The sequence below is a fragment of the Gigantopelta aegis genome, chromosome 10 (assembly GCF_016097555.1).
Source record: "Gigantopelta aegis isolate Gae_Host chromosome 10, Gae_host_genome, whole genome shotgun sequence".
In the NCBI taxonomy this organism is placed as follows: domain Eukaryota; kingdom Metazoa; phylum Mollusca; class Gastropoda; order Neomphalida; family Peltospiridae; genus Gigantopelta; species Gigantopelta aegis.
The window spans coordinates 40,296,947-40,318,857 of NC_054708.1; the positions used below are offsets into that span (position 1 = coordinate 40,296,947).

The 21,911-nt window shown below is 35.3% G+C and overlaps 1 protein-coding gene across 2 annotated transcripts in view; it reads left to right on the forward strand.

Annotated features, from left to right (window-relative positions):
* LOC121383177 (receptor expression-enhancing protein 1-like) overlaps window positions 1–21,911 on the forward strand; it is a 52,979-nt gene that overhangs the window by 12,087 nt on the left and 18,981 nt on the right. For both annotated transcript variants that reach the window (XM_041513023.1, XM_041513024.1), the window contains exons 2-8: window positions 453–525; window positions 12,352–12,428; window positions 13,716–13,836; window positions 14,577–14,690; window positions 15,990–16,110; window positions 16,675–16,782; window positions 21,123–21,226. In XM_041513023.1, coding sequence (XP_041368957.1) covers window positions 453–525; window positions 12,352–12,428; window positions 13,716–13,836; window positions 14,577–14,690; window positions 15,990–16,110; window positions 16,675–16,782; window positions 21,123–21,226 — 718 coding nt within the window. The remainder of the gene's footprint in view (window positions 1–452; window positions 526–12,351; window positions 12,429–13,715; window positions 13,837–14,576; window positions 14,691–15,989; window positions 16,111–16,674; window positions 16,783–21,122; window positions 21,227–21,911) is intronic.

Consider the following 21,911-nt stretch of genomic DNA (forward strand, 5'->3'; position numbering starts at 1 on the left):
TAAAGAAACACGATTCCACGGAACCAGAAATAGCACTGACATTCTCCTGATGAAAATGCATGTACAACTCAAGAACTTGTGTGTGTGTTCTGTCACCAAAACGGCATCTGTTGTCTTCAGTGAAACCTGCAATGTATTGTGGAATTCACAGACTACCTCATGGAAAAATGAGCTTTTTCATAGAACATTACAAAACAGCTACATCTACAACAGCAACTTGATATTTGCTCAACGTTTTACTATGAAATGACAACCACCAAAACTCTTAATGCTCACACTGAATTTGCCTCATGTGAAGTGAATGGTTATTGCTCAAAACTATAGTATATGCATATGTGTGCATATACCTGTGTTGTATTGTGACCTTTTCATGCCCAAGGCATGGCTTCGTTTCGAGATTTGTTTTTGACTGTGGAGACATTTCTAGCCCCGTATGTGTATATTGTTTGCAGACTGGTGTTTGGGACCCTGTATCCAGCCTATGCTTCATACAAAGCAGTTCGGACGAAGAATGTCAGAGAATATGTGAGTAATGAATTTACTAATATTGACTTAACATTTATATTTTATTGTCATTAGTGATTTAAAAAAATAAAAATAAAAAGGGACAGACAGATGCAAACAAACATGCACACACATGCTCAAATATATACATGTGCATGTATATAGAGAATAGCTAGATAATGATATCGGATTTCAACTTTATTCTATGTTGGTAAGAATGGAGAATTTTGTGAGACTTGCCAAATGAAATTCCCTATTTTGCCTGACAAGGTTTAAAACTGATATTCCACATCGTTAATGGGTTATTATCTTTATTCTGTAATTGATCAAAAATTGAGGGGAAAAATTATTAGTCCTGTTTATTTCATTTCAATTGTACAATTACCTAAGTCAAATGAATGGTTTTGTGACTTACCTGTGGATGTGATGTACACACGTTCTTGACATGTTGATGTTAGTATACATTTATGACTGATTAAATTCTAATAAAATTATTGTTTTTAGGTACGATACACATACAGAACTTCACACACATTGTTTTTGCTTCCTATTTATTGCACAAGTTTATTTTGTGCAAGAATATATACCACAAAACCGCGTAGCGGTCGAGTGTTATGGTTTTTTGCAAAATAAACGAGTTCAATAAATAGGAAGCGAAAACAACTTATGTGAAATTCTGTATTTATTACATACCTTCTTTTGTGTTTTACAAAAACAGTTTTTAATTTAATGTCATAACAACACTTTGTTAAATCTGTGTTTCAAAACTCCTTTCATGGATTTACTTAACGTTAAGAATCATACTCTGCGGCAGCCTTGTGTAATGTTTCAAATATGATGTGGTCATTTGTAAATCATCTATGACGTTTGTAAATCACTATAGTAAGACTGAATAGGAATGTAATAAAAATATTTTAATAAATCCTTTTACATATCACAGATTACAAGGTTTATTTTTGTTTAAAGTGAATCGTAAATAAAAATGATATACATTCCAACTCATTTTTATCTATCAATAGTTGACCTACAACATACATTGCCAAGGCGGTAAGAAGCAGTAAGGCTGGTCTGACTTTGTTCTGATCATTATTTAACCTAATTTTAATTTTTTAAAGATATATTACTTTAGAATTGGAAAAAAAAAAAAAAAAAAAAAAAATCCAACTTGGATTCATGGCTTAAAATACAATATCACCAAACACTGTCATTGAAACATACATTTTTGTTTCAGAATCATAAATGCAGCAAAAAGTATCTTATTTTTACAAATATGAGTGGTGCATTATCTCACATCCTTCACCCATCGTGGAGTCAAAATAGGCCTTACCAAATAATATGGGCTTCCTATGCAGGCATAGTGTGTGTACCTTCTTCAGCTAACAGTGTTACCATACATTTTAGATGACAATCGTTAGTGAAAAATTAACAAAGATATCTGTGAATTATGGCTGCTTAAGCCATAATTGAGTTGTTAACCAACATGTTGATCACAAAATATGTATATTTTGAAGCATTATTTTGGGGGCTATTTAGTACATCAACTATCTGTGCAGCTGCCTTTAAAGGTGCTGTCTCAAAGTTACACTGCCATATTTTCTATTTATGCATTAAATTAAAAAAGCTAAAGTTTGTTTTGTTTAACGGCACTACTAGAGCACCTTGAATTATTAATCATCAGCTATTGGATGTCAAACACTTGGTAATTATGCGTAGTCATCAGAAGAAACCCGCTACATTTTTTCTAATGCAGCAAGGGATCTTTTGTATGCACTTTACCATGGACAGAAAATCACATATCATGTCCTTTGACCAGTTGTGGTGCACTGGTTGGAACGAGAAAACCCCCAAGTTGAATGGATTCATCGAAGTGGAGGAGCAGGATGTAGCTCAGTGGTACAGTGCTCGCTTGATGTGCAATTGATCTAGGATCAATTCCCATCAGTGGGCATTGGGCTATTTCTCGTTCCAGTATATAGTATCCTGTCTGTGGGATGGTGCATATAAAAGATCCCTTGCTGCTAATCGAAAAGAGTAGCCCACCCCATGAAGTGGCAACAGGGGGTTTCCTCTCTCAAGATCTGTGTGGTCCTTAACCATATGTCCGACGCCATATAACCGTAAATAAAATGTGTTGAGTGCGTCGTTAAATAAAACATTTCCTTCCTTCATCGAGGTGGTTCGATTCTGTGATGCAAGCACATCAAACGAATACTCAGCCGACTGAGCTAAATCCTGCCCCTTGTTAAATATAATTGACCCCTCACATAATCTTTGCTTGTGCATATAAATAGTTGCATTCAGTATAACTACATGTAATTTCCTATCTTCAAATTTTACGTATTTGGAAAATTCACAAAATGTGGCAAGTTGACTGTTGGTAGAAAGATAACATCATCAGATTGGCACAAAGACAGCAAACTTGTCAGCAAAATGTGCCCGACACAGCCTAATGGTATGAAATAAAAAGTTTGTTTTGTTTAACGACGTCTCTAGAGCACATTAATTTATTAATCATCAGCTATAGGAATGAATGAATGAATGAATGTTTAACCACATCCCAGCTATTGGATGTCAAACATTTGTTAATTTTTGATGTATAGACTTGGAGAAGAAACCCACTACATTTTTCCATTTGTAGCAAGGGATCTTTTATATGCACCATGCCACAGACATGATAGCACATACCATAGCCGTGGTGCACTGGCTGGAACTAAAAATAGCCCAATTGGCCCACTGATGGGTATCGATCCCAGACTGATTGCACATCAAGCGAGCGCCTTACCACTGGGCTACGTCCCACCCCTTAGTGGTATGAAGTGTTCACTCTCAACTGAACGCACTCAGTTTCATCAATTGTTCTCCAGTGGTTCTCCTTTTCTGTTTTTGGTAAATTAAAATATTTGGTTGTAATTTTTTTATGGGCATACAGTTGTAGATTATCAATAATATTGACAGGAAGCTGCTATTATGCAATTTTGAGCAAGCACCTAAGTTAATTAAGCATATCTGAAACACAACTGAGTTAAAGGGGAAGTAAACTCAGACATGAGCCTTATGTGTTGGAAAGATGCATACTCGGACTACCAACACATACTGACACTTTAACTGTGGGCAGCCATTTTGTTGCGTCCGGTATTGTAGCTTGGGGTGAAATGACGTCAGCTCCTACCAACTCTAGTATGCAGTGTAAAAAAACGCAGTCATTTACGACAAAATGCTTCACTTTCATCAACCTAAATGACATAAATGACTTGATAATATAATAAACTATTTAACTAAATATATTTCAATTTGCATTAATAGAACGAAATGGGGTTATAGTATTTTTCTCTCTTAAAAATCTAAAGAAAAAATGCATACTATTAGGCCTGTTGGTGGCTACGTTGGATCAAAAATGACCACTCATGATATCCAAGTAATAATGTTCTTTTCTTTGGGACTACGTACTTGGTCAGTTCTGTTATTTTAGATGGGAAAGTCTACTTAATCAAGAGTTTTACAGAATGATTTACTGTAATAAAACATGACGTCTGATAATGTTCATTACCATTTTAAGGGTTGCAGATATTCCCCGATACCCTTTGATGTTGGGGCGAGACGTAGCCCATTGGTAAAGACTTGATGCACGGTCGGTCTAGGATCGTTCCCCGTTGGTGGACCCATTGGGTTATTTCTCGTTCCAGCCAGTGCTCCACAACTGGTGTAACAAAGGCCATGGTATGTACTATCCTGTCTGTGGGATGGGGCATATAAAAGATCCCTTGCTGCTAATCGAAAAGAGTAGTCCATGAAGTGGTGACAGCGGGTTTCCTACTTCAATATCTATGTGGACCTTAACCATATGTCTGACGCCATATAACTGTAAATAAAATATGTTGAGTGCGTCGTTAAATAAAACCTTTATTTCTTTCTTTTTCCCTTTAATGTTAAAAAAAATACCGCCTATATGTAATTTTGTGTCTACGGCGGTAATTAATGGCTCGTCTACCTATCGGTAATTAATGGCTCGTCTACCTATCAAATATATACCTGCCAATCAGGAATCACAGGTGGAGGCCACTGAAAGTACCGGTATAGACCAATTAACTAAGAAAACACTCCTTTTATCATTTCAGTACTTAGGGTAAAACTTGATACAGTTATTTTGACACTTATTTTGTATTGTAAAATAATATATACTTATTGCTGGCTTACTGGGATGGATATTATTACAGAACATTGCACAAAAATCAGGTACGTTTGTTTCTTCAGTTCTAAGACTTAATTCCTGACATGACATGTTACATATTACGTAACCACCGGCTTGCTGAGATGGCTGTTATATATAATAGCTGTCACATTTAAATATAATAATATACTTGTTGATATTAAGCAATAATGTGCATTATATATTGTTGAATATGCATACCAGTCCAAAGCTTTGCGTGAGCATTCCTTTAACATATGTATGTATTTTGTATTTTAAAATGTTTTATGAATGAATGGTCTAATATACCGTAATACATATACATGTATATGCATGCATTGGAATAAACCTGTCAATTGATAATGATCAGTATCACAGAACTATATATAACACAAAATTATCACAATAGTCAAAACTGGCTTGTTTAAAAAAAGTTATTTTATATTTTAATACATATGTATAGTTTACATACATGTGTATAAAATACTTAATGTATTTTGTCATGTCAACTAATGACACCCTGCTGTGTCCTACACTACAAACAACTGTGTAGTGAAAAATAGGCCAACCGGGCATCGCAGGGGGTCGTCTCAAACCTGTCAGAATATTTTATCTGACTTGGTCGATAAAGGCAAAACAACAATTCAACTACTTTTCAGCTGTGACTCACAGATCTATTCAGTTTGTGTTGTGGTGTGTAACACACAACTAAAACAAGGTTCAGCAAGCTTTGGCTCATTTCTGTATATATATATATATATACTTGTAGCAATATAGTAAAACCTTCACATGATATACATGTATTTAGTAGGGGTGATACTAGTGTACAGTACATGAGGTACAGTTGTGATAGTACATTCTATATATACCTACACATCATGGTGTGGTATACACTAGACTGAGGAAATATGAAAACACTGAATGGGAAATGTATGATCCTGCACCACATGCGTAAAAGCAGTGCATGGTAAAGGTATTGTCAAACACTGCTGCTCTGCGTGTACAAATCAATAATATTCATTTGTTTGGTATAGAGCTAAAATTTACTTCTACACTAATCAATACCTTAGTATAAGTGGAATATTAAAACATTCCAGAATAGCCACTGTTTACAAATTACAGTCATCAGAGTTCTTTATTTCAGCTGATTACTGACAATTAATGCTGGCTGTCAACAAGATTTTATAGAACTCATTTTCTGTGACTGTTTATTTTCTGTATGTTAATGTCATGGTCACCTGCTGTTTCCTCATGAACACCTGCTTTGAGTTTTAAAACTAGAACACTGATGTTAAATGTTTAATCATTAAAATGGACAATAATTAATATTAATACAATTTATATAACGAAAATAAAAAGCAATATAATGTATATGCAATCAATATATAAACATTTGCGTTAGCCTCAAAATCTGGTTATAGAATTGTTCAGTAGGACTGAGCTGAAGTATTAAGAGGAAGGACCCATATATTTTAGAGGGAGATTGTGAATCCATTAGCATTATTTTGTCTTGATCCCTTTTTAATATAAAACTGTCTGGTCCATATGACTGCCTGGGGTGCTCAGCTGGCATTAGAGATCCTTCAAAATGATGTGTTCTGTGCCTTCGGCATTCAATGTTACCATCTTGTTATTAGGATAAATATGTATATGAAATCACATTCTGTTTTGGCATGTACTTAGCTACACATACATAGAGTTATAATTTAATCAAAATATTTTCTTGTAAATGTAGCTTCTTTTTAGTATGTAGTGTGTGATCTGCAGTGTAAAAAATGGCTTAATAGTTGCAGGACTCTAATCATTAGGCGGGGCGAGACACAGCCCAGTGGTAAAGCGCTCGCTTGATGCGTGGTTGGTTTGGGATCAGTCCCCATCAGTGGGCCATTGGGCTATTTCTCGCTCCAGCCAGTGCACCACGACTGGTACATCAAAGACCGTGGTATGTGCTATCCTGTCTCTGGTATGTGCATATAAAAGATCCTTTGCTGCCAATCGAAAAGAGTAGCCCATGAAGTGGCGACATCGGTTTCCTCCTTCAATATCTGTGTGGTCTGTAACTATATGTCTGACGCCATATAACCGTAAATAAAATGTGTTGAGTGTGCCGCTAAATAAAATATTTCCTTCTAATCATTAGGCAGATGATGAGGGGTGTTTTGCACAGTGCTATCCCTTTTATTTTTAGGTTGTAGCTTACAAAGTAATGCTGATAACTTGGTGACTGTTGAGTCAGAGCTAGCTGTGAGTGTAAATTTCCCATTCAACAGTATTATATCATAGGATGATCTGACCTGACATTCTCTATCAACAGTCGGACAAGGCCGTGACTCACGCTCACATCAGTGTGTAATTTCGAGTAATTTAAAAAGTTGCAACCTCACAAAAAGCTAGCGAAATGTCACCATCTCACCAATTGGAGTGATGTGCCCAAGGGAAATTATCAGCTTGCATTTACATTTTTCTCCATCTCCCGGTGAGAATCTATCAAACAGGAAATGCAGTCTACAAGCTCTGGTCATATTGTTGATGAACTCTTTTCTTTAACATGTCTTATATATAATATGTTTTATATCTTACAGATTAATAAATGTGAAATGCTCTTTTAATTTGCTTATACTTAGAGGTCATTCACAATTATGAACATACAAGCCATATGCTGACTCCTGGAGGTTGGGGGAAGGTAAATGCCGACATACGCTTTTAAAATGAAATTTAGATTTTAAAAAAATAAAAGTAGTCCTTGCAAAATCAACATTTTTGAGGTACACTTTTAGGAGGGTAAGGGGAAAGCTAAAAAGGAATATATACTTTAGGTATTTGTGAAAATATTGATAGCTGTGATGAGTCCTTTATTTTATTTATTATAAATAATAAAAATAACAATGAAAATTTGTCTTTGAAGAAGATTATTTCCTGACCTTTATTAAACATGATATACACATGTATCTTTTCAATGTACATGTACATGTGTGTATTGTTAAACTATTTCCCAGCTTGGTTGCATGTTGTGTGAGGGGGAAATGACTTGGCTGTTTGTGCATGTGTGACGAGTTGTGTGGAAATCAATAAGCTGAGACCAGCAGCTGCTGTCAGTTGTTGTGTATGCCTGGACCAACCACTTCGCCTTTCCACTTTATAAGAAATAATTGCCTGGCAGGGACTGTCTCAAAACCCACATACTCATTTTTACAAGTACTATCCCTGTGCTAGGCCAGTAAAACAGGTCTTTGTTTTGACATCTAAATACAGATCTTTCAAGGCAGTGGTAGTGTTGTTGACTGGTTACTTAGAGTAAACAGTGTGAGGTGGGCATCAAATGGTAGCAATAAACTATCTCTTTCAGACCTTATGTTTAATGTGTTTTTCTCTCTTTCTGCATTAATTTATTTATGAATACTATTATTTGCATAGTAGTCTAATGTAGGTCACATAAAAGTGCATTATTTGCCAATAGAAAGTATTGAGGGCAGGATTGTTCTTAACTGCTTGCTAATACACATCTTGTGAAATCATATTACTAATTTGCAGTAATCTTTTTCTGTATGATGAAAAAAAAAAAAAGCGAAAGAGAATGGATTGAGTGTTTGTGTGTGTGTGTGTGTGTGTGTGTGTGTGTGTGTGCATAATGTAATAAATATTTTGTTTCATTTCATGGCCGAGACTAATAAAAGATTGTGTTGTGTTAATGTTAGCATGCCAACTATGCTGACAGTTGAACATAAAAATCAGCATGTCCTGTTGTTGTCAGCTTGACAGGCTGTTGCTTGCAGGGTCCCCAAGCTGCAGATCAGCTGTTTGCTTCAGATCATGGCTGGCAAATCACTTTCCATCGATCTCCCAAATTTACATTGGATTGAATTTGGTGAGGAATAACTTGGCCAAAAAGTAATGTAATTCATTTGGTTTGCTACGTCTGGCAGGGGAAATTGATTATTCAGATAAAGTATTAACCTAGAATTTATCTTGCGGGCATGAATGGATGGCATTGTGAATGTATTCCTGGCTTAGTTTTCAAAACAGAAACCTATTGTAAATTTGTACTTCCAGTTCATTATATTTGTGGTAAATTGTTTTAATTAAGTACAGTCAAACCTGTCCTAGTGGCCACCTGTACTCGGTGATCACCTGCCTTTAACGGCCACTTTTTTCCCTCCCAAATGATTTATAATGTAAATACACCTGTAATAAGCGGTCACCTGTCTAATGCGGCCAACGGCCACCTAAATCGAATCCCAAATAGCTAAAATACCTGTATTAAGTGGCTACAGTAAAATTTTACTATTATATAAAAAGAGATATTTTAACAACAGCGATAAGGTGCAGCAAATAACCAATCTTCACACCTTCAGGAATACTAGTACCCATTCAGTCCGGACATCTCTACTGTGTATCAATTAAGAAAGTATGACTCTGGATGCATCTAATTGCCTCTGGGCAGGTTACGCTTGACATTTGTAGGTTCACTTACTATGACAATACACTGCATGAAGTAGGAATTAAATGGAAAAAGAAAACAAACTTGTTGAGAACAGTTAATTTAATGTATTCCATTTGCATTATTTCTGAAGGAGACGACATGTCAAACGTTGATTTATAGTCAACTGTGAAGCACACATCCGTTGATTAGCAGTACAGATGGTAAAACAATAAACAACAACAAATGTTTTAAAGACTATATAATATGTGTCAACCTGTACTCAGCGGCCACCTGAATTAAGCGGCCACTTTTATCTACTCCCTTGTGTAACTGCTTAAGACAGGTTTGACTGTATATTAATGAAGTGGGGGGAGGGGGTTGCTAGAGGGTAAATGCAAAACTTAATTTCATATAATTATAAGACTTGAAATGTTTGTCATATTTAAAAACAAAATGACTTGAAGTTGCATAATAAATGGTAATCTTTTTTGAAGGAGATTTATATGTACTTTAAACCTAAAGTGATGCTTCCTGTCAGTTTAGTCATCACCATTGCAAAATCAATGTGAGTTAAAATCACTCTCCTGAAATGGTGTTAGGTGAGCAATCACATGAAGTTTTAAATAAAATGTATAAAAAATTATATTGCAAGATTTCAATCAATTCACCACTCTCCTAAAACTTTTAAGGCAAGTATATTTTAAATTTTGATATGATATAGTAAGAGAACTGCTGTTTTTTAAATTTGTCAAAGCGCATAAAATGCAGGGTCCAATTTTAAAATATTCTAACCTATAATCACCTAGTAGTGGCACTTTAAGTGCCGTTTTGTTTTTATTATGAACTCTCAAGTTATTTTCTGGCAGAAAGCCTGCTGATCATTTGCCTTTCGTGGCAAACACTGAAGTTTGTGTTAATACAAGCTCCAATTTCCAATAACTTTCATCTGGTATGGGGAGGAAGTGGGTTCACCCACAAATACCCCCTTTCTTTGATGTGATCTTCACCACCCGAGATAACAAGTAAACTGACCGAAATAAATATTACACTAGCTTAACCCTATTTTAAGTGAATGTTATATTATTGATTTGAAATCTGTTCACATAGCTAACCTGTAACAAAAAGGAGGCACTTAAATCTATGGTAGTTGTAGTGAACATGGCAAATACATCTTTGTTTGGCTGTTTGGAAATCTTTTTATAAAGCATATTCTATGCAAATAGCCATGGGATCTCATGGAAATGTGATATCATAATGGGTTATAGAGAAGTGTACAGATTAAAAACCAGAGTGGTTTCAGGTCAGTCTTTGCTTTTTCACAGCTAATATTGGTCACGGCTCTACTGACAAACATATACTTTTTTCCCTTCACAAATGGAGGTATAATTACTGTAAAAACATGGTTATGGCTCTACTGTCACACATACACCTTTTCCTTTCACAAATGGAGGTATAATTACTGTAAAAACATGGTTATGTTAATTTGTTCTGCCGTATTCAGACAGTGATGTGATGATTTGAATATGCTTCTCTGTGACTGAATACAGTGATATGATGATTTGAATATGCTTCTCTGTGGCAGTCACACCCACAGTGGGTAAACGTAGTTTAAGTGGGTATATAGTAAATAGATCTGGTGGAGGAATACATGCAGGTGTACTTTGAGGGTCTCGCATGGCAGTAGAAATCAATTACCTCTTGAGATGAAGTTGGAAAATATATGTATTACAGGCACTGAATTTGGGCAATTTTGGGTTGTTTTTAGGATTCCATCAGAATCGTAAAGCATTTTTTTTTATAGATATTATGGATTCAATCTCATGATCTTATGCTTGTGACTTAAAATCTGGGATTCATAGAAGCATGGAATCCTTCTAAATTTGTGGAGCGGGATGTAGCCCAGTGGTAAAGTGCTTGCTTGATACACGGTTGGTTTGAGTTCGAACCTTGTCAGTGGGCCCATTGGGCTATTTTTCACTCCATCCAGTGCACCACGACTAGTATATCAAAGGCTGTGGTATGTGCTATCCTGTCTGTGGGATGGTGCATATAAAAGATCCCTTGCTGCTAATCGAAACGAGTAGCCCATGGAGTGGCGACAGCGGGTTTCCTCTCAAATGTGTTGAGTGCGTCGTTAAATAAAATATTTCCTTCCTTCTAAATTTGCAGCCTCAATAATATATATATATATATATAATTACAACAAATTGTATTGTGTATGAGAAAAGAAACCCATTGCAATCACTTGGACTTCTTTTTTATTAGCAGTAAAGCATATTTTACATTGCTATAGCTTATTAGGGCTATACCAACTTTAATTTTGGTTATGCCTTGGTCACAAATGGCATGCGGCGTCTTGGCGGCAGCCGTAAGTCCTCAAAATTGACATAACCGTGCGGTGGCCGCACGGTAGAATACTGTAGCCGTGAGGTGATCTCAAGTTTTTTTGCTTGTCGCAGGGCCTTACGATTTTTTTAATTTGACATTAAACTTTTTTTTTGGAAATCGCAAGGCTGTAGGCCGCAACCCCGCCGCATGTAGTATCACAAGGTCACTGTACGGTGGCCGTGAGGTGACCTCATGTTCACTGGGTGGTGACTAGATGGATTATGGCCATTGTACGCAGAGCCGCGCCTTATACACCCGACACAACAACCTTGTGGCAACCGCAACAACCTTGTGATCGCCGTACGGGTGCCTCGCGGTTTGTTAACTAGCGCCTTGCGGTCTCCTCATGCATTTTGATTTCATGACTTTTACGATTGCCATGCAGACCCCTTAACATTTGTGAACACTGCTTCTGCAGCCCACAAAGCCGTATAATTTGTAAAAATCCCATCTACAAACCGCAGACCGCAGAGTGCAGAACCGTGCGGCAGCAGCATCATAAGTGACCGAGGCATTAGCGGGCAAAAGGATGGACACTGACAGTTAATTCCAGGGATTAATGGCCTTCATTAACTAAAATATATTTGTTTTTTATTACCTTAAATGTTTCAGTATTTACTGGCTGTTCAAATAGTAGTTGAACTTGTTTTATGACACTGCAAGCATATACCTGTTTTAGTTTTACCTATAGAATACAGTAATTGTTTTCAATAATATTTGGGTATGTGTGGTTGACTTTTTCTGTTTATACACATTTTACAGTCACTTGACGTTCTAACACTTAGATATGAACCAAGCTATTTTTAACCATATAGGTAACAAACTGAATTATGCTTAGTCTTGTCTTTTACAGGTGAAATGGATGATATACTGGATCGTGTTTGCCTTATTTTATTGTGTCGAAACTTTTGCTGATGTATTTATATCATGGTGAGTGATCGTGATGTACCGGTAGGTGTTTAATTACACACAAATTCTACATTCTTTGAGGCGGTTTTTTTTTAAGTTTTGCTACTGAAACTGGTTTAATTGTGAGAATATGGTTATGTTCCATTTTAAACATTTATATGTATTGACTATTTGGATGTCAAAATCTTAATTTTATTATTTTTATGGTCTATATATTTAATTGTTCAAAATTGGACTCCATATAAAGCGATTGTTGTACACTTTCAGTGACTATATTTATGTATGTTATTGATTATTAATGTTATTGTCTATGCAGTCTTGACCTTTTGCTTGCCCTACTTACAAAGAAAAGAAGTGACAGGTTCATGGTGGGTGGATCAGAATCACAGTTAGATTTGTAAATCTTTCACCATACAGAATTCATTCTGTCAGATGTTACTGATTGTGGAATTTTCTAAAACACTGTTCTGATACTGGTGTTAACATTGGTTTTGTTTGGAAAACTTAAACTGTTAGGGTGCACGGAGGAGGATATTGTTATTTTTACCAAATATATGGTTGTGTTTTACATTTATAACCCCATACCAGTCCAACAGGAGGGGAATATAAGTTTCATCTCTGTCCTGCATTTCTGTCCATCTGTCCCACATAGTTTTTCAGATGTTTTTCTGCAATACCTCAAGATATTGAGCTAAAATTTGGTGTATAGTTTTATCATGTAATGTTGCAGATCAAGTTTGACTATTATGGCAATTTACCCATTTTCACAGAGAGTTATGGCCCTTGAACTTAGGAAATACAAAAATGTGTTGGGGCCCTGTAGGGGACATATATTCAGAGCTGCAGAAAGTGCTCGCCTGCTCGCCAAATGCAATTAAAACTTTGTATGGTCGATTTAAAAAATGCAACTACCAGCCCAACGGTCTGTCTGTCTTTTTTTATTTAGTTTGACACGTGATGTTGATTACTTACCAAGTGCAGTTAACAATGTTTTGTCAATATATTAATATATTTCATCAGAATATTATAATATTGTTAATAATATATTGTTCTATAGACTGGCAGACTAGTCAAAATTCTGGTGGGCTAGTAAAATTTAGTTGTTTATGATCCGGCAGGCTAGTTAAATATTTTCTATTTCTGCACCCCTGTATAATGCTTCAGCACGCTCCAGAATGCTCCAGAATACTTGTTTTCACTTAGTTGGTCTTCAAAACTTAAACTTTACAATAGAAACAAACTTTTTGCCTTTAGGTTATTTTTTAAAATTCATAATACCATATTTAAGCATGTCTAACTTATTTTCAGGCTTCCCTTTTACTACGAGGTCAAAATTGTGTTTGTGTTGTGGCTACTCTCACCCATGACTCGAGGCTCCAACTTTCTGTTCAAAAAGTTTGTCCATCCACAGCTATGCAAGAGAGAAAAGGTCTGTATGTTGTATATATAATGTAGTAGTGTACTCTTAATGCTGTATGGAAGGGAACTGCACCATGTTCTTTTAATTAATTACCTGTAGCCTTTTGGGGTAGGTTTTTTTTTTGGGGGGGGGGGGGGGGTTCAATCTGGAAATATATCAGAATTGTGAAATGTTCAAAAATTTATTGATTTGCAAGAAATGCACGCCTCATTTTAAAAATACCCTTAAAATATCCTGCACCAGTTATGTGTTTGTTATCAAGTCCAACACCCTACCCTATTTTAATAAATGATATTTATAGATAAAAAAAGAAACAGTTGCAACCTTTTGAGATAAAATAACAACACCATTAGAGCACGTTGATTTATTAATCATCAGCTGTTGGATGTGAAACATTTTGTAATTTTTAACTCGTCTTTATGGATACCCGCTACCTTTTTCCTTTAGCAGCAATGGAGCTTTGATATGCACTTCCCACAGACAGGAGAACACATACCAGTCATGGGTCACTGCTTGGAATGGGGAAAAAACAATCATAGTTCTACTGATGTGCTTCCATCCTGCAATGCATGTTATCTACCGACAGCTAAATCCCGCCCCTCTTTTCAGATTTATGGATTAACTTATGATGTGTTTGGTCATTCAACAGTGAAATAAAACAAATTGTATGCTGGTGAATTCAGATGAATCTGAAGTTACAATCAAGTTGAAGAAAACTGTTTGAGCTAAAAATAAGTTGTATTTTACAGGACATAGATGAAATGATAGCCCAAGCCAGCAAACAGAGTTATTCCACATTGCTCAGTCTGGGAACAAAAGGAATTCATTTTGCAACAAATGCAATGATGAGAACTGCACTCAAGGTAAGTGAAAATATTGGAATATTTTTTCTGTTTTTAGAATTTAAAACTATGTCTTACTTGAGTATATATTAACATAGTGTGGTGTAATATTGGGTGCGCTCCTTTCACTCTCCCGGAGAACCAGAGTACTCCGCACAGCAATGGAGTGAACAGGAAGACTGTCCAGGACTTACTCCATCTCTGCCAGTCGATGACTTGGTGCAGCCAGGAGAGGTGAAAGGAGTGCACCCATTGCAAACGTACAAAACAAGGTCACCAATTGTGTTTTGCTGAGTAGTCGTTTGAAACATACTTTCGTTTTCCTACAATGAATGTGCCTGGTCCTTAGACTAGACTCATGTCAAGATCAATTTATTTGGCCAATTTAATCTTCTGACTACTGCAGGTGAGATATCTTGCCCGATGACACACCAGTCGACATACTGTACACTGTATACAGTGCATTCCCCAATTCATATTTCCTGGCATTTTGCACACAACACTCAACGCAAACAATTTATTAACAGGAAATGGAAGACAACTCTGTTAACTGTATTTTTAAATTTAGTTTTTTCAATGGAAAATGCCTTGGAATTTTTAATTGAAAAAGTGGTTTTTGGCAAGTATTTTCGCTAGCTGATTGTGACAGCTAATTTGATAATAAATTTGATAGTTTTACCAACAACAAAAATCTCCAAAAATTGGGAGATGAATCGTAGTTTCTTCTAAAAATCCACAAAAATAATACTTACCAATGCAGATATGAACTTTATTTTATGTATTTATAAAACATTTAAATCAATATATGTGAGTAAAAATTATAAACTTGTAACCACTCAACATGGTTTTTGTTAAACATTAATCCAGTAGTCTAAAGGTAAAACAGCTTTTGGATGTATATGTAAGACCAAGGGAAGTAACTTTCTGGCAAGTCTGAAACAGTACATTTTTAACATGGGAAAATATTACTTAAGCTGAAATTGACTTTAAAAAGATGAAAGATAGTTAAGGGTAAAACATAACAGAGTAATAATAGAGTAGTGTATCATAGTTTGTTTTATCTATTTTTAAAAATATTTTTTGTGTTAAAAGAACATTTAAAGGAAAAGGGAGGGTGGGTTTTTTTTGTCAACATGGTTTCGACAATTTGATTAGTGTCAGCAATCTACAATAAATAGGTCAGTAATTAGTCTATAGCAATAATCACTTGTGTGGTGTGGAAATTATTTTAACCAAATTGTTTAGGGTACTTGTATGTAATAATATTTCTATTGTTGAAATTGTTGGTCAGTAAACATGAGACGTGATTTTCTTTAACAGGGCCATGGTAAACTAGTAAGCCATCTACAGCGGAGCTTTAGTACGAATGATATCACAGATGATGGTCAGGGAATCGCAGACAGATATGACCCGTTGGAAGATGAGGAAGAGGATCAACTGGGTAACTTAAGTGGGAAATAAAACTTGTACCAGATACCAGGCTTCTGCCTAGAAATTTATGAGTGGTAGATATAACATGCCAAAGTGAAATTCGTCTGTATTACGTTCACATAAGGTTTTAAGAGATTGGCAGCAACAGTGCTGGTTACAACCTTCTGACAGGCTTGACCAGTGCTGACCATCATAGTCACAATATTGATAACAGTCATTAATGCTGTGTTGATATTTCCCCCCTCATTATTCTGTATTCTATGGGGTTTTTTTTATCTGTAGACTCTTTCTCTCACCTTTTATGTGTGAGATCCTGAAAGATTAATGTGCTTAAACCTGAGGGAATGCTGTTCAGTATATGTTTTAGTAGAACATCTCATAATAATCTGGTCTAAAGTTTTCAGTAATTGTTGGTCATCTAAAAATTAAATTTACAATAAAGAGAGCCCATGATTACCAGTATATTATAAATGGAAGCAAATATTGGCATATTATATCTTTCTTTCTTTTTTTAAAACTCATTAATCAAACGATAGATACTATGTATGTATGTTTATTATTTAATAATTTTCAGATAACAGATTACGTGAAGATAATGAAGAATTACTTCGACGTGATAATCGTTCTGTAGATATTTCCAATAAACATTCTAAAATGAAGAAAAGTGCAAGTGCGAATGCAGGTAGTAATTCATTAGTCATATTGGGTATTTGTCTCGTTTACTGATATAGTATTGAATGGAGTTATATGTTTTATCTCTTTGGAATATCATTATCTTATTACATTGTCAGTGGTTGTAGAATTAAAAAAAATTCAATTGTCAATAGTCAGTGGATTTCAAAACTTGCTACATAGTTTATTAAAAGCAAAAGATGCTAAAAGCATCCATCAGTTTAGAATAATGTTACAGTAGAATCTCGATGGGTGAAACACCATTGGGGCACCATAATTTGTCTGACTCATCAGCTAGTTTGAACCAAGCATTCGGCTACCATAGTGTTCCTTTTTAATTTGAAATCATTATACGCCCATCTATGATGGGTTGTATTATGGTATGGCATTGTCCGTACGTCCGTCTGTTAACTTTTTCTTGTCCAGACCATATCTTGCATACAGATGCATACAGGACCATCAAACCTGACATGTATGAACAACTTGGGATGGTGTTGTGTCGCGTATTATTACTAGGTCACTGTGATACAAATAAATCAAATACTTTGTCTTTATTCTGAATATTGTAGGAAAATCTAATAAAGAACAATAACTTCATTAATTAGACAGCATCTTCTCCAATGGATACAGTATTATCAGTAGTTGGTCTAAAACAAACTGTTCATCCATTCCATTGCAAAGATTTCACATAATTAGAATTGAATCATACCCATAACATATTCATTAATATCTATAGTTTTCAATCAAACTCGTGACAGGCGTATCATGTACCTCACCAGTACTCTTGTTACTTAATGATTTACATTAATTTATTTATATCTTTGTATGAAACCAAAATGTTATCTGCATTACATATTACAAAAGAATATAAATATTTGTTAAAAATCTTGTCTTGATTTTATTGAATTATCTACAATTTGCACACACATACCTGAATTGTTTTTTTATTGGCATCCCTTGTGCAAGCATTACACCAGGTACATTCATGTCTGTTATTGTCAGTTGCAGCAACATTAGGTGTTTTAAAAGCTTTGCTACAACATTGTACAGCAATCATTGTCATTTGCCTTTCTATAGTTAGTCAGTTATACAATAGTCCAAAAGCAATGATGTGATTGGTGACTGGTCAGTTGTCAAGTGATCGAAGGTGCTAAAACATGTTGAGAAGTGTTGAAGACTGAAATGACACTACACATAATGATTCCTAATTTGTTATTGTTCATTGCACCTATAAGTATTGGTACGTAATAAGCAACACTGGACGGAAGAGCTGGCCAAGGCTGGCTCTTGTGCCCAGAACAGGCGTGCACTACAACAGCTTGCTCTGAATGTGCACGTAAAGCCCTATGACCTGACCTCAGCAACACTGAAACCAATGAAATTCTACCATACCTACAACAGTCAGTATATAAAATGAATGGTATTTTGACCAGTATCACAATTTTGATTAACAATAATTGTCTTAAATTTAATGTTCATACACCCACCTGCAAACTAGTAATTATATACTGCAGGGATGAAAGTTAGCCTCAGCTGAAAAATATTTCAGCCTTTTTTGTCAAGGACCACTTTCATCCCTGCACTGATATTAAATTTCTCTGTATACCCAAAATATTAAAGATAGCTGCAAACAGTGACAAAATCAGGCTCCAATGCTATGAGGATTAATTGCTATTGTGGACAATTTTGGAATGTATGTTTGAAAATAATATATAAATGACATACATCTTTCGAGTCAATTTAATAACTACTGCTAAACTTTAGTTTTAAAGGTGCGGTGTTGTAGTAGTTTAGCAGTGTTCTAGCTGGCAATAAATAGAAGGGTGCCATGTCCTGCCATCATTGTCCACCAACAGTATGGTGATATGTTCTGTTTTCTTTTGTTAGTCTAATGACTGTAGGCGAGCAGAACACTACTGTCTACAATGGCAGTTCATCCTAACAAGCTTGATTGGGCAGTCAACCACAAGTGCTCACAAATTAATTAAACACCCAGTTGAAAGTCATTTGTAGATAGTACTAATATCGGCACCATGACCTTATTTCAATACTGGTTTTGGGTGAACAATGAAAACAACTAGACATAGACTTACACAACCAGTCATTATAAAGACAACATTTATGGCTTCATTATATTATACCGAACTAGCAACACTGTTTATATGATGTATAAAAGTGTAATTTAATAACAACCTCAATTCCTACAAGAAGTCTGTTAATAAAATCAATGTCAACATTGATCTTGAATAGTAACCATATTTAAAGTGTCAAAAATCAATTGCAATGTGTATGTATCATTTTATTTATTTATTTATTATTATTTAAAAAAAATTATTTTTGCAAGTGAAGATGGATGGTATTAGTTTATGGTATCTATTTAGTATCCTCAAAACAACATTTATACAAACAATTTTTTTTTTTTTTTTTCGCTCTCTCTCTCTCTAAAAATATTAATAAATTATCAGAAACCAGCACTGACTCAAAAAATTTAAAAAAAACCTTCTAGAAATGATGAAACAAGGGTGAAAGAAAGAAAGAAGTGTTTTATTTAACAACACACTCAACACATTATATTTACGGTTATATGGCATCAGACATATGGTTAAGGACCACACAGGAAACCCGCTGTCGCCACATAGGCTACTCTTTTACGACAGGCAGCAAGGGATCTTTTATTTGCACTTCCCACAGGCAGGATAGCACAAACCATGGCATTTGTTGAACCAGTTATGGATCACTGGTCGGTGCAAGTGGTTTACACCTACCCATTGAGCCTTGCGGAGCACTCACTCAGGGTTTGGAGTCGGTATCTGGATTAAAAATTCCATGCCTCGACTGGGATCCGAACCCAGTACCTACCAGCCTGTAGACCGATGGCCTGCCACGACGCCACCAAGGCCGGTCAAACACGGGTGAAGACTGGAGCACTTGCCGGGAGGTCTATGTGGCAGCAGCAGGTCTGCACTCTGACTCTAGACCAAGTTTCAAAATAACCATATGATAGACACCAAAAATCATTAAACTAAACACTTGTAATGGGGTGTTGTTAAACACACATTCCTTTCCTTTTTAAAAATTAATTAATTTATCTCTGTTCACATATCTTAAATTAATGTAAGAGCACTAATAACACTAGCTTTAATCCTATATATACAAGTCTAAACATGAATGTAATTCATTTAGTAGATTATATAATTTATCATTAAAACTAATTTTATATATTGTGAAATTACAGAGAAGAAGTAACTTGTGTCTTTAATTTGTTTATATGTTCTCCATACCATTAACAAAACAAAACATCACAATACTAAATACCACATGCCAATCAGAAATCACAGGTGAAGGCATCTGGAAGAACAGATAAATTAACCAAGTCATTTTATCAATTCAGTATATACTTTCTTAAATAAATATTTTGTTTGTGACAGTTGTATACTTAAAACTATTGTTATGCCATCAATAAAACATTTTTTATGGCATTAGGTTACTATTACTATTATCTGTCGTGAAAATGATGTACTATAGCACAGATACCATCTTTTTTCAGTGTTTAACCCGAGGGGACCATAGGTTTCATCCCTGTCCTTCTGTCTGTCTGTCTGTCTGTCTGCCTGTCCATCTGTCTCATACTTAGTTTTCAGCACTTTTTTTTTTTTTTGACAATGCCTCAAGATATTGAGCTAAAATTTTGAACATAACTTTTATCATGTACTGTACTTACAGATAAGAAACATTTGACTTTCATTTGACTTTTTCATGGCAATTTACCCATTTGACTTTTTGAATACCCATTTTTGAATACTTTTATCATGTACTGTTACAGATAAGAACACATTTGACTTTCATGGCAATTTACCCATTTTTGAATATAACTTTTATCATGTACTGTTACAGATAAGAACACATTTGACTTTCATGGCAATTTACCCATTTTTGAATATAACTTTTATCATGTACTGTTACAGATAAGAACACATTTGACTTTCATGGCAATTTACCCATTTTTGAATATAACTTTTATCATGTACTGTTACAGATAAGAACACATTTGACTTTCATGGCAATTTACCCATTTTTGACAGAGCTATGGCCCTTGAACTTAGGAGACCTCCCCCCAAAAACCCAGGAAATATTATGTAACAACCTGACCACCAGAGGCATCGCAAAGTGGTTGCACCCATTATAGATATTAAACTTCACATTTTACCTGTTCTCTTGTTCATATTTAGCAACAGTGTGCATTAAATATCACTGAATATGCATACTGTCCAAAAGCCTTGTCCTGAATATTCTCAGTGTTGGTATGTCTTAAATGAAGATTCCATTTCCACACACAGTTTTTTGTTGTAGGTCTTTCCATTGTAAAAGAGGTTGCAGAGGATGAGGATGAGGAGGTTGTGTACACAGAGGAGGTTGTTTATGTGCCAGCTAGGAAGAGCTACTCACACAGAGAGGTTAGTTATCCTATATCATATGGAACCCCTGCTATTGTCCATGGCAATCAACAATGCTGTGGAGTTTTTCATTCTCCATGGCACTTGTTTGCTGAGCACTATATTCAAGGGTTTTTTCCAATATTTGCTTTTTGCTGTAGGCATTTGATGGGTTGCATAGGACTCAACGTTTCTGAAAAATGAGAGGACAAAAAAAAAAAAAAAAAATTCAGTTGATCATTTTGCTGAAATTGTACACTTGTTATGTAAACCTATATTTTATTGAATCTTTAAAGTTAAGAACTGAATCTACGGTAGAGGGATTTAAAATGGATGTTGGTGGAGGGTTTTTATCACTAATATTTGGACTTCATATGTTTATATCCTAAAATAGTGTGGACAGATATAAATAACATGGTACTCGGATGCAGACCACAGTTTTTTGTGAATCTTCAGCTGAGATTTATGCATACGAGCACATGGCATCATAAATGGCCACCTATGGTTTAAAAATAAAGATGCTGGTATTTTTAGTGTGAAGGAAATTACAAAAAGGGTCATAATTATAAAGAGGACTTCAGGCCGTAATCTAGAATTGATGAAAGTAGGAGAAGTGACTTCTCCCTTCTCAGATGAAAGGGGAGAAGTTTAATAAAAATAGGCAAAGTGAACATTTATCGGTACATTTCGTAACGTTTCGCCAGTT